At 35.1% G+C, this 14,027-nt stretch overlaps 3 protein-coding genes across 3 annotated transcripts; 1 reads left to right on the plus strand and 2 right to left on the minus strand.

The window, feature by feature from the left end:
- The first annotated feature begins 6 nt into the window (after positions 1–6).
- Positions 7–4,737, plus strand: LOC101507334 (calcium-transporting ATPase 2, plasma membrane-type-like). Its single transcript, XM_004509010.4, has 7 exons — positions 7–316; positions 546–600; positions 681–2,623; positions 2,798–2,956; positions 3,091–3,262; positions 3,436–3,734; positions 4,064–4,737. Exons 1-7 carry the CDS (start codon positions 140–142, stop codon positions 4,301–4,303), a joined length of 3,045 nt encoding a protein of 1,014 aa, XP_004509067.1. The 5' UTR covers positions 7–139; the 3' UTR covers positions 4,304–4,737.
- Positions 4,738–4,761: 24 nt separating this feature from the next.
- Positions 4,762–7,159, minus strand: LOC101507009 (cyclin-D1-1-like). Its single transcript, XM_004509009.4, has 5 exons — positions 6,866–7,159; positions 6,686–6,772; positions 6,281–6,581; positions 5,435–5,571; positions 4,762–5,337 (listed from the first exon to the last, which is right to left on the minus strand). The coding sequence occupies exons 1-5, from the start codon at positions 7,097–7,099 to the stop codon at positions 5,134–5,136; spliced, it is 963 nt and encodes a 320-aa protein (XP_004509066.3). The 5' UTR covers positions 7,100–7,159; the 3' UTR covers positions 4,762–5,133.
- A 1,256-nt stretch (positions 7,160–8,415) lies between these two features.
- Positions 8,416–13,117, minus strand: LOC101507641 (formin-like protein 6). Its single transcript, XM_004509011.4, has 4 exons — positions 11,591–13,117; positions 11,274–11,485; positions 9,763–10,004; positions 8,416–9,645 (listed from the first exon to the last, which is right to left on the minus strand). The coding sequence occupies exons 1-4, from the start codon at positions 12,967–12,969 to the stop codon at positions 8,848–8,850; spliced, it is 2,631 nt and encodes an 876-aa protein (XP_004509068.1). The 5' UTR covers positions 12,970–13,117; the 3' UTR covers positions 8,416–8,847.
- Between the last annotated feature and the right edge of the window lie 910 nt (positions 13,118–14,027).

Consider the following 14,027-nt stretch of genomic DNA (forward strand, 5'->3'; position numbering starts at 1 on the left):
CTTTCCCTTTCTAATTACCCAACTAAAAACCTTCATTTGTAAGAATGTTACTACTAATTGTTGTTACAGTGTTGTTACTTAATAATAATAAGACAACGTCAAATTAAGAAGGGGAAATTAATTTAATCAAAACAGTGTGATGGAGAGTTATTTAAATGAGAATTTTGGAGGGGTAAAGTCGAAGAACTCTACCGAAGAAGCTCTTGGAAAATGGAGGAAACTATGTGGGGTTGTAAAGAACCCCAAAAGACGCTTTCGTTTCACTGCCAACATCTCCAAACGATACGAAGCTGCTGAAATGCGTCGCACCAATCAGGTTTCTTTCTTTTCTACTAATTTCTTTTTTCGGATCAGCATTCAATTCAAATTCATTGTGCTGTTCTAATATTGCTTTCAAACTATAAATAAATACTTTATCATGTAAACAATGTGATTCCTCTATTGTCTCCTTAGAATAATACCTCATAGAATCAGAAGTTGTGATTTTAACCTTATCATGTTTGGAATATGGATTCTCAAAGGCTTGGTTATTATTCTCAATGCAGGAGAAGCTAAGGGTTGCTGTATTGGTTTCGAAAGCCGCATTTCAATTTATACAAGGTAAGTTTCATCATATTATTCTAAAAAGTTTACTTTAAGAATCAATTTGTTTACTCTTAAATTGATTTTATACCCTGCAGGTGTTCAGCCAAGCGATTATGTTGTACCGGAGGATGTTAAAGCTGCAGGTTTCCAAATCTGTGCTGATGAATTGGGGTCCATTGTTGAAGGCCACGATGTAAAGAAACTCAAGTTTCATGGCGGAGTTAGTGGCATTGCAGAAAAGCTTTCAACATCAACAACTAAGGGACTCAGCGGTGATTCTGAGTCGCGGCAGAGGAGACAAGAGCTTTTTGGTATCAATAAATTTGCCGAAAGTGAAATTCGAAGTTTCTGGATTTATGTTTATGAAGCTCTTCAAGACATGACCCTCATGATCCTTGGAGTGTGTGCTTTTGTGTCTCTGATAGTAGGCGTCTTAACGGAAGGATGGCCGAAAGGAGCTCATGATGGTCTTGGAATAGTTGCAAGTATCTTACTTGTTGTCTTTGTGACAGCAACAAGTGATTATCGACAGTCATTACAGTTTAAGGATTTAGACAAGGAGAAGAAAAAGATTTCAATTCAAGTTACAAGAAATGGTTACAGGCAGAAAATGTCGATATATAATTTACTTCCTGGTGATATTGTCCATCTTTCCATTGGAGACCAAGTCCCTGCAGATGGCCTATTTGTGTCGGGATTTTCGGTGTTGATTGATGAGTCAAGTTTAACTGGTGAGAGTGAGCCAATAATGGTGACTACCCAAAATCCCTTTCTTCTATCTGGAACAAAAGTTCAAGATGGATCATGCACTATGTTGGTTACCACTGTTGGGATGAGGACTCAATGGGGTAAATTGATGGCAACTCTTAGTGAAGGTGGAGATGATGAAACACCATTGCAGGTGAAACTTAATGGAGTGGCAACCATTATTGGAAAAATAGGATTAGTCTTTGCAGTGATTACCTTTTCAGTTTTGGTTAAAGGACACTTGGGCCGCAAAATCCGAGAAGGAAGATTCTGGAGGTGGTCCGGGGATGATGCAATGGAGATGTTGGAATTCTTTGCTATTGCAGTTACAATTGTTGTTGTTGCTGTACCGGAAGGGTTACCGTTAGCTGTGACATTGAGCCTTGCATTTGCAATGAAGAAGATGATGAATGACAAAGCCTTGGTTAGGCATTTAGCAGCTTGTGAAACTATGGGATCAGCCACAACTATATGTAGTGACAAGACCGGTACACTAACAACCAACCGCATGACCGTTGTGAAAACATGCATTTGTATGAATAGCAAAGAAGTGAACAATCACGATTCTAGTTTGTCATCCGAACTACCAGATTCTGCTACGAAACTGTTACTACAGTCGATATTTAACAACACTGGAGGAGAGGTTGTGGTTAACAAAAAAGGTAAACGCGAGATATTGGGAACACCAACAGAATCAGCAATTTTAGAGTTTGGTTTGTCGCTAGGTGGTGATCCTAATGCTGAGAAACAAGCTTGCAAAATTGTTAAGGTTGAGCCATTCAACTCTGAGAAGAAAAGAATGGGAGTAGTTGTGGAGCTACCTGATGGAAGTTTAAGAGCTCATTGCAAAGGTGCTTCTGAAATAATTCTTGCTGCTTGTGACAAGGTTATTGGCTCGAAAGGCGATGTTGTTTCTCTTGATGGAGAATCAATTAATTATCTTAACAGTATTATTAACCAGTTTGCTAGTGAGGCACTTAGAACTCTTTGCCTTGCCTATATGGAATTGGAAAGCGGATTCTCTGCCAATGATTTGATTCCTTCTTCCGGGTATACTTGTATAGGAATTGTTGGTATCAAAGATCCTGTTCGTCCTGGTGTTAAGGAGTCTGTTGCAGTGTGTCGTTCGGCTGGAATCGTGGTGAGAATGGTTACAGGAGACAATATTAATACTGCAAAGGCTATAGCTAGGGAATGTGGAATTTTAACAGATGATGGCATAGCCATTGAAGGTCCAGACTTCAGAGAGAAGACTCAGGAGGAACTGTTTGAACTGATTCCCAAAATTCAGGTGCTTCATATTTTCTATGTGCATGACATTTTATATTGATATTGTCTCCATTATTCTTCTGTATTCTGCTATGATTCTGTTTCTTTGTTCTCTGTCATTACAGATACATTAGGTAATGATGGAAATGGTTGATGTGTTGATGCTTTCAATAACCAAATGTTTATTTTGTTTTAGGTTATGGCTAGATCATCACCTCTAGACAAACATACATTGGTGAAACAGCTGCGTACAACGTTCGGGGAAGTTGTAGCTGTAACTGGTGATGGAACAAATGATGCTCCAGCCCTTCATGAAGCTGACATTGGACTTGCAATGGGAATTGCTGGAACTGAGGTGAGTGCAATAAAAGCTTCATACTACCCTGTTAGTTAGAGCAATGATAATAAGCAATGCCGAATTCATTTGATATAGAGGTATTGTGTGATACTAATTAAGAACTTTGCTAATTTTATAATTTATAAATGCAGGTTGCTAAAGAAAGTGCAGATGTCATAATTCTGGATGATAATTTCTCCACAATAGTGACGGTGGCCAGATGGGGACGTTCGGTTTACATCAATATCCAGAAATTTGTACAGTTCCAGCTGACTGTAAATGTGGTTGCATTACTAGTGAACTTCTCATCCGCCTGTGTGACAGGTTAGAAAGTTAGCCTAGTTTCTCTACTTCAATTATGAACTTACTCTCTTGCTTCATTTATTCACTTGTGATTTCCTTAAACTCAAATTAAAATGGGAAAATGTGTTTATATAGATAAAAACAAAAGTATTTTTTCTTTCTCTAATAATTTAATGTCTTTATTTGCTTTTCAGGCAGTGCACCACTCACAGCTGTTCAACTTTTGTGGGTGAACATGATAATGGACACTCTTGGAGCACTTGCACTTGCAACCGAACCTCCAACCGATGATTTGATGAAGCGTGAACCGGTTGGAAGGAAAGGTGATTTCATCAGCAGTGTCATGTGGAGGAATATCTTAGGACAAGCATTGTATCAGTTTGTGGTTATATGGTTTCTTCAGTCAGTAGGAAAATGGATCTTTTTTCTCAGAGGTCCAAATGCTGATATAGTCTTAAACACACTCATTTTCAACACATTTGTCTTCTGTCAGGTAAAAAACCGTCTGAAAAACTCCCCTTGACTCTCTTTTTTCTGAACAGGCAAAGGTTCACATAACCAATTATGGTGTATGGTAAAAATGAATAGGTAAATGAGTAAAGATCAAACTTTATTTTATTACAACCATAATTATCAGCATTTTACGATACATGCAAATGTATCTCGATTCATATATTGATCATTTTACGACTCATAATAAGATTCAATTCATGATTCAAAAAATTAGTCTTCTGATTCACAATTTGAATCTAGATTTGATAACCATGATTATATCATTACTTGCTAGATAAATTTGCCTTACCAAATAAACTGTTTCCACAGGTTTTCAATGAGATAAACTCACGTGAGATGGAGGAAATAGATGTTTTTAAGGGCATATGGGACAATCATGTGTTTGTGGCTGTCATCAGTGCAACTGTAGTTTTCCAAATCATAATAGTTGAGTACTTGGGAACATTTGCAAACACAACACCTCTATCTCTGGTACAATGGATCTTTTGCTTATCAATTGGATATATGGGCTTGCCAATTGCAATTCGCTTAAAGCAGATACCCGTCTAAACCTTGGGAGCGTCCATCTACCTATTGTTTAAACAGAAGCTTAAGGTTTTCTGTGGTTGCAGTGCTTTAAGGTTCCATATTATGCTTTGTACATTCAATGACAGGTCTGATATTGCTAGAGACTTTCTTGGGTTGGAACCAGAAGTTGAGCAGGAGGTTAGAAATCTGGAGTCTCATAGACATTATGGTTAGTCAAATATATAAGTTACTATTAAATCACCATTTAACCATATTATATTTAATACATTTGTTTACTTTTCAAGGTTAGCAGAAAAGGTAGATTGAAAAAAGAAAACAGGAATTAAACCTGGACTTTTGTATTGGATAATGTTGTCTCTTATCATTGTTAGATTCAAAATGAGTTTGTACAAGTACGCTTCCAAGTATTGTAGAATTTTTCATTGAGAAGAAGATATGTAACATCAACTTTTTTTTTCATGAAAAGAAAATCAACTTTGTGTGGTATAATTGTTTTTTCTAGTAGACTCAAATATGATTTTCGTCCCGACAAATATTCCCTGCAAAATTATTTTTTCTTCATGGATCTTCGATTTCTGTTAGAAGGACTCCTTGGTAGTCTTCACTGTCATCTCTATTTAATCTGCGCTAACTTGACTAACAAATCATGTACTCACCATTATTAATCTTATAAAGCTATCTCTTTCATTTATATTTTGTGGTAGTTGAGATTCACTTAGACCTATGAACTAACAAGAATACGGTCAAAAAAATTCCTACAGTTGGGTTCATTACAAAACGCCAATTTCCTACAGTTGGGTTCATTACAAAACACCAATTAATTATTTCATATAGATCACAAACTCCGCAAGCTAACGCCGATGTGATATTTTCCTAGGGCAATTTTCTTTGTTGTCATAACAAAGTTTTCTTTTAGCTTTTGAAGAAGTAACAGAGGAATGGTCAAGAACAGATGTGTAGCTCCATTGGGCAGTCAAAGTTGTGGCAGGGGTGTTTAACTTTCCCTTCTCTGTACTTTTTTCCTGCATTAGACAGTAACAGGAAAAAACGCCTTCCTGTTGAATACAAAATGGAAATCACAGTAAAATTATGTGTGTTCGTAATTATGCACAAGAAACAAACACCTGCAAAAAAACTGCTGATCAAACTCACAATATCTAAATTTAGCTGCTGTGAGATTTCAGCTATCTGCAGATCTATGATCTCTCTTGTTAATGTACCATCAAAAGCCACCGTCAATATGGCAGCCAAGGCAATAGCGGATGGCCTATGATCCATCAAATTTACATCTACATAAAAGGAAAAGAAAGTGTTAGAGCTTTGATTAAGAGGCATCATAAGGATGTGTGAAAAGGAGAAAAAATGGACAAAAAAGTACTGCTTTTGCAATTAAAGATTTATGATAGAGCCTCAAATTCCTATCCAAATATAGAACCAAAGTCTTTTGATAGATTAACAGCTGTGTTATGTAACACAAGTATGAAATGTGTGAGAGGACAAAAGCTAACATAAACTATGGGAATAGAAATAAAGAGTAATAATTTCTTTAAAACTAGCATCCTATCTAGTACTCAAGATTCCAACACATTGGCATTAAACACCACATCAGCAGATACAGAAACCATGTTTAGAAAGGTGATGTTGCTCTAAATTCCATTATATTAAACATCAATCAATTGATATATTATTAGAAAACCATTGTTAGAGGATAGATATAATTTTAATTTATAATCTAAAAAGATAACAACATAATAATTATTGGAAACAAATCCTTGCAGTAACTAGGTCACAGAGTTACTGGTCTCAACCATCCAATCTAAATCAATGGTAGGGGGTTATTTAAAACTAATTTAGTGAATTTTGTAATTTGATTTCAAATTAATAGTTGTGATTATTGATTGTTTGTAACTACGTGCTTTATTTACAACCATATATATTGAATAAAAATTACAAATTAAAATACTTGTTGCACCAATAAGCATTAACAAAAATCATCACCTTTCAGGATGTCCACAATATGTTGGACAGCTTGTGAGATTAATGGATCTGGCAGGGATTCAGGGCAGAACAAGTAAACAAAGTAATGCAGAAAATCAAAAGGAGTCACAGTTGTCAATTCCCATTCCAATGAACTTAAAACCTCTACCTCCATCTCCCAAATAGATTTCTTATCAGCAAAACCTTGCTCTTCGTCTGTTTCTGTTGTGTATTTGAATAGAAGCTGCAGATCACGTTCTTCCATCATTTTCGCTGCGAGAGACATGCACGCCACGTAGAATTCTTGAATAGGTCTGTCTTCCTATACACCATTTGAAGAAATCAAACAAAAATTAACGTAAAAAATCGAAATAGGAAACGATGAAAATATGTATCAGTGTGATTCAGTTGAAGAGATTTAGTTACATGGATGGATTGCTTCACAAGAAACTGATCGAAGTATGTCACTGACAAATAAGCTGTAGAGAGCTTGAATCCAAGTTTTTCACGTGTCTGACTCAAATATTACATACAAGTTTTTTACTATCAATTGACAAAAACTAAATAAAGAACTAGAAAGAAAAAAAGGGAAGAAAAAAATCTCACTTTGAAAATGGTGTCAATGGCATTAATACGTGTGTGGTTGAAGTGGACATGGCATGTGGTGGATTTGGAGCAATAATTGAAGGAATGGAACTCTGTTTCACGTGTAAACAAATACTCAATGTTTTCAACATTGGAATTTAGATGTTGTTGGTTCAATGAATTGTCATTGATGTTGTCCATGAGGAAGTTGTGGTCTTCATCACACAAAAGGAAAGATGTGTCTTCTAAGTCCATTAATTTTTATTCCCTTTTCTTTGATTACACGAAAGATGTGATGGAGAAAATCTAGCCAGATGCAAGAAGTGGGTTGCTTGCACAAACTATATATAACCGCTAATTACAAGAGTGGGAAGTGGAGGGAGGGAGGTTAACTAATGAAATAACTGTTTTTATTTAAAAATTGTTAAATATTATTATGTGATAGATTGAACGGTTATGATAAAATTATAGTGTAAAATTGATTTACACGGTCCCTGTACCACATTTAAACTATAAAAAAATCACACAAAAAGCCCATATCCCTTTTACTTATATTGTTATAGACAGTGGTGAGTTATAAGGTCAATAGTGAAAAAAATAAAAGAAAATACCGATATAATCAATGGTTATGATTTGTTAAAAATAAAAGTGAGAACATCTACAAATTTTCTCACACAATCATTCGTTCAAGTGTGACGAGGCCAGAGGGGCTATAATGCTGCCATTGTTTTGTAAACAAAGGAGATTCAAACCGTGACCGAGGATTTTCCCATTTTCTCAACAATAATAATACCAATTGGTTCTATGGATTGAAGGTTGCGGAGAATAATTCCTTAAATAGGTTTTAAGAAGAAGTTGCATGTCTTTATGGTTGATGTGAACTTACTTGCATTTACACCATGAATAAATATAACAAAGGGAGTTTTCCATCTTTATATTTTAATTGTGAAACCTCCAAAATGCATTCATACAATTCAAGTAGTTTCTAAATGAACAAATCAAAATACAGTTAAGTTATAAAAAAGTAATTATTAAAAATAGACTAATTTCAAAAATAATTATATCTTATTTTCTTAACAAATTTTCCCTCTTATGTAGTCATATCTCTAAAATTATTGTGTGCATTATTATGCACATAGTAATAAGAACCTTAAATGTATTAATTTAATTATTATGTAAATACGTATTTTATGTCACTTTATACTTTTTTTTATAGGTAAATGTGAATGATTAATAATTAGTTAAGGGAAATCGTTAGCTCCAAGGGTCAAACTCTAATCCTCCGTCATAAAACTTATTTAACGTCTCAACTCTCAACCTACTAGAGTGCACCTTTGAAGACATATCAATTAATACTTACAACATTTAAATATATCAATTATTTTAATTTCAATCTAGTTTTCAGTTATAAACTATCAATTATCAAACTTGCTATAATAGGAGAGGTGGGGCAAAATTGTGTGCAAAAACAGTAGATGTTCTCACTTTTATTTCTAACAAATCTGAACAATTGATTATATATCTAATAGTATTTTTTGTTTTCTTTAGTAAAGCACTTAATTGAACACTCATTGTAGAAGTCACCTATTATTATACTCCTAAAATCAATACATATACATAAAGGAATGTTGCAGCAAAACTGCTGGTTATTTGTAAGTCAAATATATGAAATAAAAAACATTATGTAATATGAAAATGTGTGGGACTCTCTAATCTAATAAGAACCTATCTAAACTAACATAGGCGTTCAATGTGAAAATGTGTCAGAGCTTCTTGTCTTCCCCTCCATCCGTGTAAGAGTTTAATGTTCAATCTCAACAAAAGCTGTCATCCTGCAATATTACCAGTGGAATGGGATTCTCTTGTTATTGTGAGAAATCCTGTTTATGACACACCTATGGGCCTAATGATGGAAAGTGGAAATTGAGTTAAATTTGGGAAAAGTAAACACTATTGTCATTGATTTGCTTTGACAGTATTATTTCTTTCATATTCACACAACATTAGGGTGATAAGCTTTCCTCATCTGAACTTGTATCTTGTCTTGCATGGTGGTACCTGTTGAGAACAGGTAATGATGCACTCGCAGCTATCCTGAAGGATCTCGATGAACCGATCATGGTTCTATCCTGCATTCTTCCCACTTCTTTGCAGACTTGATCTAAAACATTTAGGAAATCTCTTACAATCATGAAAATTCTGAAAGGGTGAGCTTCTTCTTTTGCTGTATCCCCATGAAAGTATTCTGTAACTTCTCTCACAAGGAACAAGGCCCTTATTTCATCAGCCTTGATCCCTATAATTTTCTCTTGGGCATCTTTTAGAAATATCTCTGTTGAGTTAAAGAAGTTTCCTTGCATATCTGGTTTTACATATTGCAAAACCAATCTCACTTTATCAAGACCCATTTCAAGCTTTACGACGTAGCCACTTAGGACATCTGAGTCCATTCCTGCCGCCTTTTTTACATTACCAAAGTCTCTACTCAGTCCAGCCACAACCTGTAATCCTTTCTTTCTGAATTCATCCTCATTGAACTGGGAATTCGTTTGGTTTTGAACATCCTCATTTGCAGATTGACTACCTGTACCTTCAGACCTAATAATCTCTTGAACAACAAAATGGAGCAGTGTGGTCTTTCCATCTGTTCCTTTTATATCTACAAGTTTCAGGAGTGTGTCGAGTTTGAAAGATTTGGCATCGCCGCGATTGGTGCCAACATTCATTCTGTTTCCTGTCCTGAGAACAGCTTCTAGGAGTTTGAGGAATAACCGACTGCTCTTCAATTCCTCACTTGCTGCCTGGGAGATATTAACAGCAGGTTGGTTAGTTTAATTAATCAAGAGGGGGAAGAAAATGTAATTGAAAGCAAGAAACCAAAGTTAACAAGGGATTGATATAAAGCTGGCCACACACACCTCTAGGGTTTGAAAGGATTTCTTAAGGTAGTTAACTTCTGTTTCAAAATTAGCTCTGTACAGCATGGCTTCAACTCTTTTAAAAGCTAAAGGGATATCAAGTACTGCTTTAAGAAATCTTTCTGCAGGTCCAAGTTTTGAAAGGTCACCATCATAATTTTTTAGTTTTATCTCCTCCTCTTTTGTTGGAGCCATCTTCACTAGAGTTTCAAATAACTCAGCACCCAAACCTTCAGGGTTCCCTGTGTCATCCATAAAGCAAAACCACAAGCAATGTTTGTCAAGTGAAAACGGTGGTTATAGATAAGAAAGTTACTGGTTTATCTCTAGTTGATATCATTATTCATGCATGAAAAGATTAAAATTAGTACATCTATAATATATTATTAAACAACATACAAGTTGGATGGGCATTTTGCTGAGACAGAAAGTATAAAGGAACACTGACACGGAAGCAAGAGAAAGATAAAAAAGAATAATCATATGCTTAAGTCTTAGCAATAAAAGTCGGAATATATGAGGGTTAAATTAAACTATTGAAGGCAGAAGCAAAAAATAGTATAATGACATGTCTTTATCACGTGCACATCATGACTCATAAAACGGATCATGCACTGCTTTCAGGGGAAGCTTGAACGTTACAGCTAAAAAAGTGAAGTTATGTTGTTGAGGAGAATTCTTAAGGTAATAGGTTGGTTCATTATGATGGCAAGGAAAGCATCAAGTTTAATAAAAAAACAGGAACAGGAAAAGGAAAGTATCAACTTCAATTTTTTTATCACTCGTGGTGTGATTAATGAACATACCATGGTGGATGTTTGTTCATTGTTCAATACTTCTAGAGGATGCTCATGACCAGACCCCCCAATGTTTTTATGAGCATCATTTGAATCTCATATAACATAACCTAGTTTTTCTTATATATCACCAAAAACAACCTAATGTTCGACATGGCATGGTTCTGTTTAGTCATTTTCTTAACTTCGTTTCTAAGTAACCTAAGCATTTTTTTCCAAAATGATTCATTATGTCCCTCTGATTTCAAAATTTGCAGCTTATAATTTGTTTTTTTACATGTTTTAGAAGTAGTAAGTCGAGGTTGATATCAAATACCATAACAAAAATATAAAGATTGAAAAATCAAAGAGAAGAGATGGAAAAGGTGTAAGAAGAAAATAGGGTGACAAAAATAATCATCATAGACATATGTGACAGTTTTCTCCTCTGTGCTGCAATTAAAGTCTAGAGACTTACTAAAATCATGTTTGGATAAACAACTTATCAACACCTTATAGCATAAATGTTTATGTATAAACTATTTTTATTCCACATCAAATTGCTTTTATATATGATATAAGCTGTTTTGATAAACTATCATGTATTACTCATAAAAAATTAGTGGAAAACGGGGTGTATAAACATATCATAAGTTATTTTCATAAACTTTCCAAATCAGACTCACAAGTATTTATGTCACTTAACAAGTTGAAATAAGTTAATAATGAAGTTACCATCTAAAAGAGCTTCAGACACCTCATCTCTTGTGACGTTCAATGCCCTGAGTAGTATAGCTATGTTTTGGGATTTCTTAGGGTCTAACACCCTATTCTCTTGTTCAACTGTCTGAAAAACTGATTTCCTGGTAACATTTGTCTCTTTAGGTTTAGGGACAGAATTCATTGAATTACAACCAAACAGGGACTCCATCATGTCCTCATTTAACCTGCATTACCATAAACAAATATTAATTAATTAATTAATTAAGAATCCTAACTACAACTCCTAAATATCTCCAAACAAGAATCATAGTGTTAATTAATTAACTTACTGAAAGGAGCTTGATTTTAATTGGTCCCACACAGTAGCACGATCTGAGGTAGCACGCACTTTATCCCAATGCAAAGCTTTCAACTTAGGTTTTCCATTTCCTTCATCCATTTCATCATCTTCTTCCTCTAAACCTTTCTTCACACTCGCACTGTTACCAGATGCATAATCCTTTCCCTGAATTGTTGGAGATTGAGACCGTTGATATTTTCTGGAAGCAGTGGAAGGGGATACAGATACACTAACTGCAGGAGACCAACCATTTTTTGGCGGAGGAGGTGGCGGCGGTGGAACAGGAGGAGGAAGTTTAAGTGAATCCCGAGAGTCGTTTGAATGAAGATGCGTCAAATTCGGCGCTGGTGGAGGCGATGAGAATTTTGGCCTTCTAGAAGGACCTAACGTCGATTCATTCTCCACGTGCTTTATCGAAGGTATCATCACGTGTTTCATATCCGGCGAAGAAGCAGAAAATCGAGATTTCGGCGAAGTTCTCTTTGAATAAGGAACCACCGGAGTAACAGCAACCGGCGCGGCGGGGCTTCCGTTTGTAAGATAACTCTGACGCGAAACCGGCGTGTAATAACTGTCTTCATGGCTTATTGAAGATGCCGGTGGAGAGTGAAACGCTGTCTCGCGACTTTCCTCGTTGTCCGACGACGACGAAGAAGAAGCCGCCGGTGGCGAGTTAGGTTCGACTATAGACTTAGTAAGCGGCGGTAATGGATGCAACTCAGGACTTGGCCGGTAACGATTATCGATAGGATTGAGTTTCTGAATGTGATAAGGTGAGTGGTTACGGTCACTCTCACCTACCGGCACCGACGTTCCGTTGGACTCCACCACAGTTCCAATGTAGAGGAAACTTGAAGGTGGTAGAGTCCTCGTGGAATCTTCTAGAACTCTAGGAGAATTCTCACCAACAAGCTTCCGTTTCTCTGATTCCGAGGGATATTTCGTTCTGTGCTTGTACAAGAAGAATGCGACTGCGGAAAACATCACAAATATCGAAAATGCCACAGAAACCGCAATTGCAACCTTCTTAGCAGGTTTTGTAGGCTTCGTAGCCGTTGGATTTGCAATTGTGGCGTTGAAAGTTGACGGAGACGGTAGATTCTGGTTGTTAACCTCCGGAGGCGGCGGTCCTGTTGGGAGCTCATTGAAAAATGGAATGTCGGGAGAGGGAGGGGTGGTGATATCTGGAGGCGGCGGAGAGAACAATGGTGGCGGAGCAGAACTGACCGGAAATAACGGTTGGTGTAGGAGCCTTCTGTTGGGGGTATGAAACTGAATCGTGGGGAGTGGGGTTAGTGTTGTTAGGGAGAATAATGATATGAATAAAAAGAAACTCAAATTTAAATGAATATGATGATAAGCTTTCATGATGAATATATTTTTTTCCCGTTCTCTTGTTGTTACTGTTTTTGCCTTTTAATTTAATTCTTTCACCCAATGCATTTTCTTAGCTTCCTTTTGTTCCAGCAGACTCCAAAAAAGGAGGACGAAACTTCCTTCGCTGTATGGTCTGCACTCAGTGATAACTTTCGTGAGCTCAAGTAAGCCATTTGTTTATTTCTTTTTTCTTTTTTATTTATTCGTCATTCTTTACTGACATTCATTTCTATATATGATAGGATGACGCGTCAGATGTGATGAAAATGGAAAATTAATTAATGTTACCTCTTGTTCGTCTTATTGAACCATTTAAAGAAAATGTTTTAAGTATAATGATTCTTTTAATTTTCATATACTTTTTTATTCAATTAACATTATATGTATGTGTTAATCTTAACTCGGTTGTTTATATAAATTTTAATATATTGCGATGTATTTATATTATTGATAGAACACCAGTAGATAACATGATTGTTTGATAGAAGAAATATTTTATCTTTTATTTATTCATGTTTTTTAATGTGTCTCAAATAATTCATTTATTATAAAATGAAAGAAGTAGTACATATTTGAATAATCTCCTTCACTTACTTTTTATTAATCTTATTATCTCACTTTATTATTATTTTCATAAAGAAGTAGAGAATTATGAACTAAAAGTGAAAGAGATTATCTAAATTTATGTCAGTACATGGATATGAATATTGTGAGTGACAACTCCTCTGTATATTTTTTAACTGTAACTACTATTATTTTAAGTTTGTGTAGTTATATTAAAAATATATAAAGATTAAAAGAAATATAATAATTATTTTATTATATTATCTTTATTAACTCTTTGTTGATTTTTTACTATAATAAATGTTAAAAAAAATTATTGTTTTGGAGGTACCATGAGTGCTAATAACACTCTTTTCTAACACTAACAAAAACATCATTTTAATATGTACATAGTAATAATTTAAGAGTTTGAATTAGAAAAAAAAATTACCTTAAAAATAAAAAATAATATTTATTCAAAAATAACTTTTTTAAAAAAATAACAC

The sequence above is a fragment of the Cicer arietinum genome, chromosome 7 (genome assembly GCF_000331145.2).
Source record: "Cicer arietinum cultivar CDC Frontier isolate Library 1 chromosome 7, Cicar.CDCFrontier_v2.0, whole genome shotgun sequence".
NCBI lineage: Eukaryota > Viridiplantae > Streptophyta > Magnoliopsida > Fabales > Fabaceae > Cicer > Cicer arietinum.

Excerpts from the sequence above, each read along its gene's own strand:
- LOC101507334 (XM_004509010.4), top strand. The coding sequence starts at position 140 with ATGGAGAGTTATTTAAATGAGAATTTTGGAGGGGTAAAGTCGAAGAAC. Across the intron at positions 601-680 it reads CGCATTTCAATTTATACAAG|GTGTTCAGCCAAGCGATTAT; the intron begins GTAAGTTTCATC and ends TATACCCTGCAG. Across the intron at positions 3,263-3,435 it reads CTCATCCGCCTGTGTGACAG|GCAGTGCACCACTCACAGCT; the intron begins GTTAGAAAGTTA and ends TTTGCTTTTCAG.
- LOC101507009 (XM_004509009.4), bottom strand. The coding sequence starts at position 7,099 with ATGGACTTAGAAGACACATCTTTCCTTTTGTGTGATGAAGACCACAAC. Across the intron at positions 6,773-6,865 it reads CCATTGACACCATTTTCAAA|ACACGTGAAAAACTTGGATT; the intron begins GTGAGATTTTTT and ends TATTTGAGTCAG. Across the intron at positions 5,338-5,434 it reads AGCAGCTAAATTTAGATATT|GAAGGCGTTTTTTCCTGTTA; the intron begins GTGAGTTTGATC and ends TGTATTCAACAG.
- LOC101507641 (XM_004509011.4), bottom strand. The coding sequence starts at position 12,969 with ATGAAAGCTTATCATCATATTCATTTAAATTTGAGTTTCTTTTTATTC. Across the intron at positions 11,486-11,590 it reads TTAAAATCAAGCTCCTTTCA|GTTAAATGAGGACATGATGG; the intron begins GTAAGTTAATTA and ends ATGGTAATGCAG. Across the intron at positions 9,646-9,762 it reads AATCCTTTCAAACCCTAGAG|GCAGCAAGTGAGGAATTGAA; the intron begins GTGTGTGTGGCC and ends AATATCTCCCAG.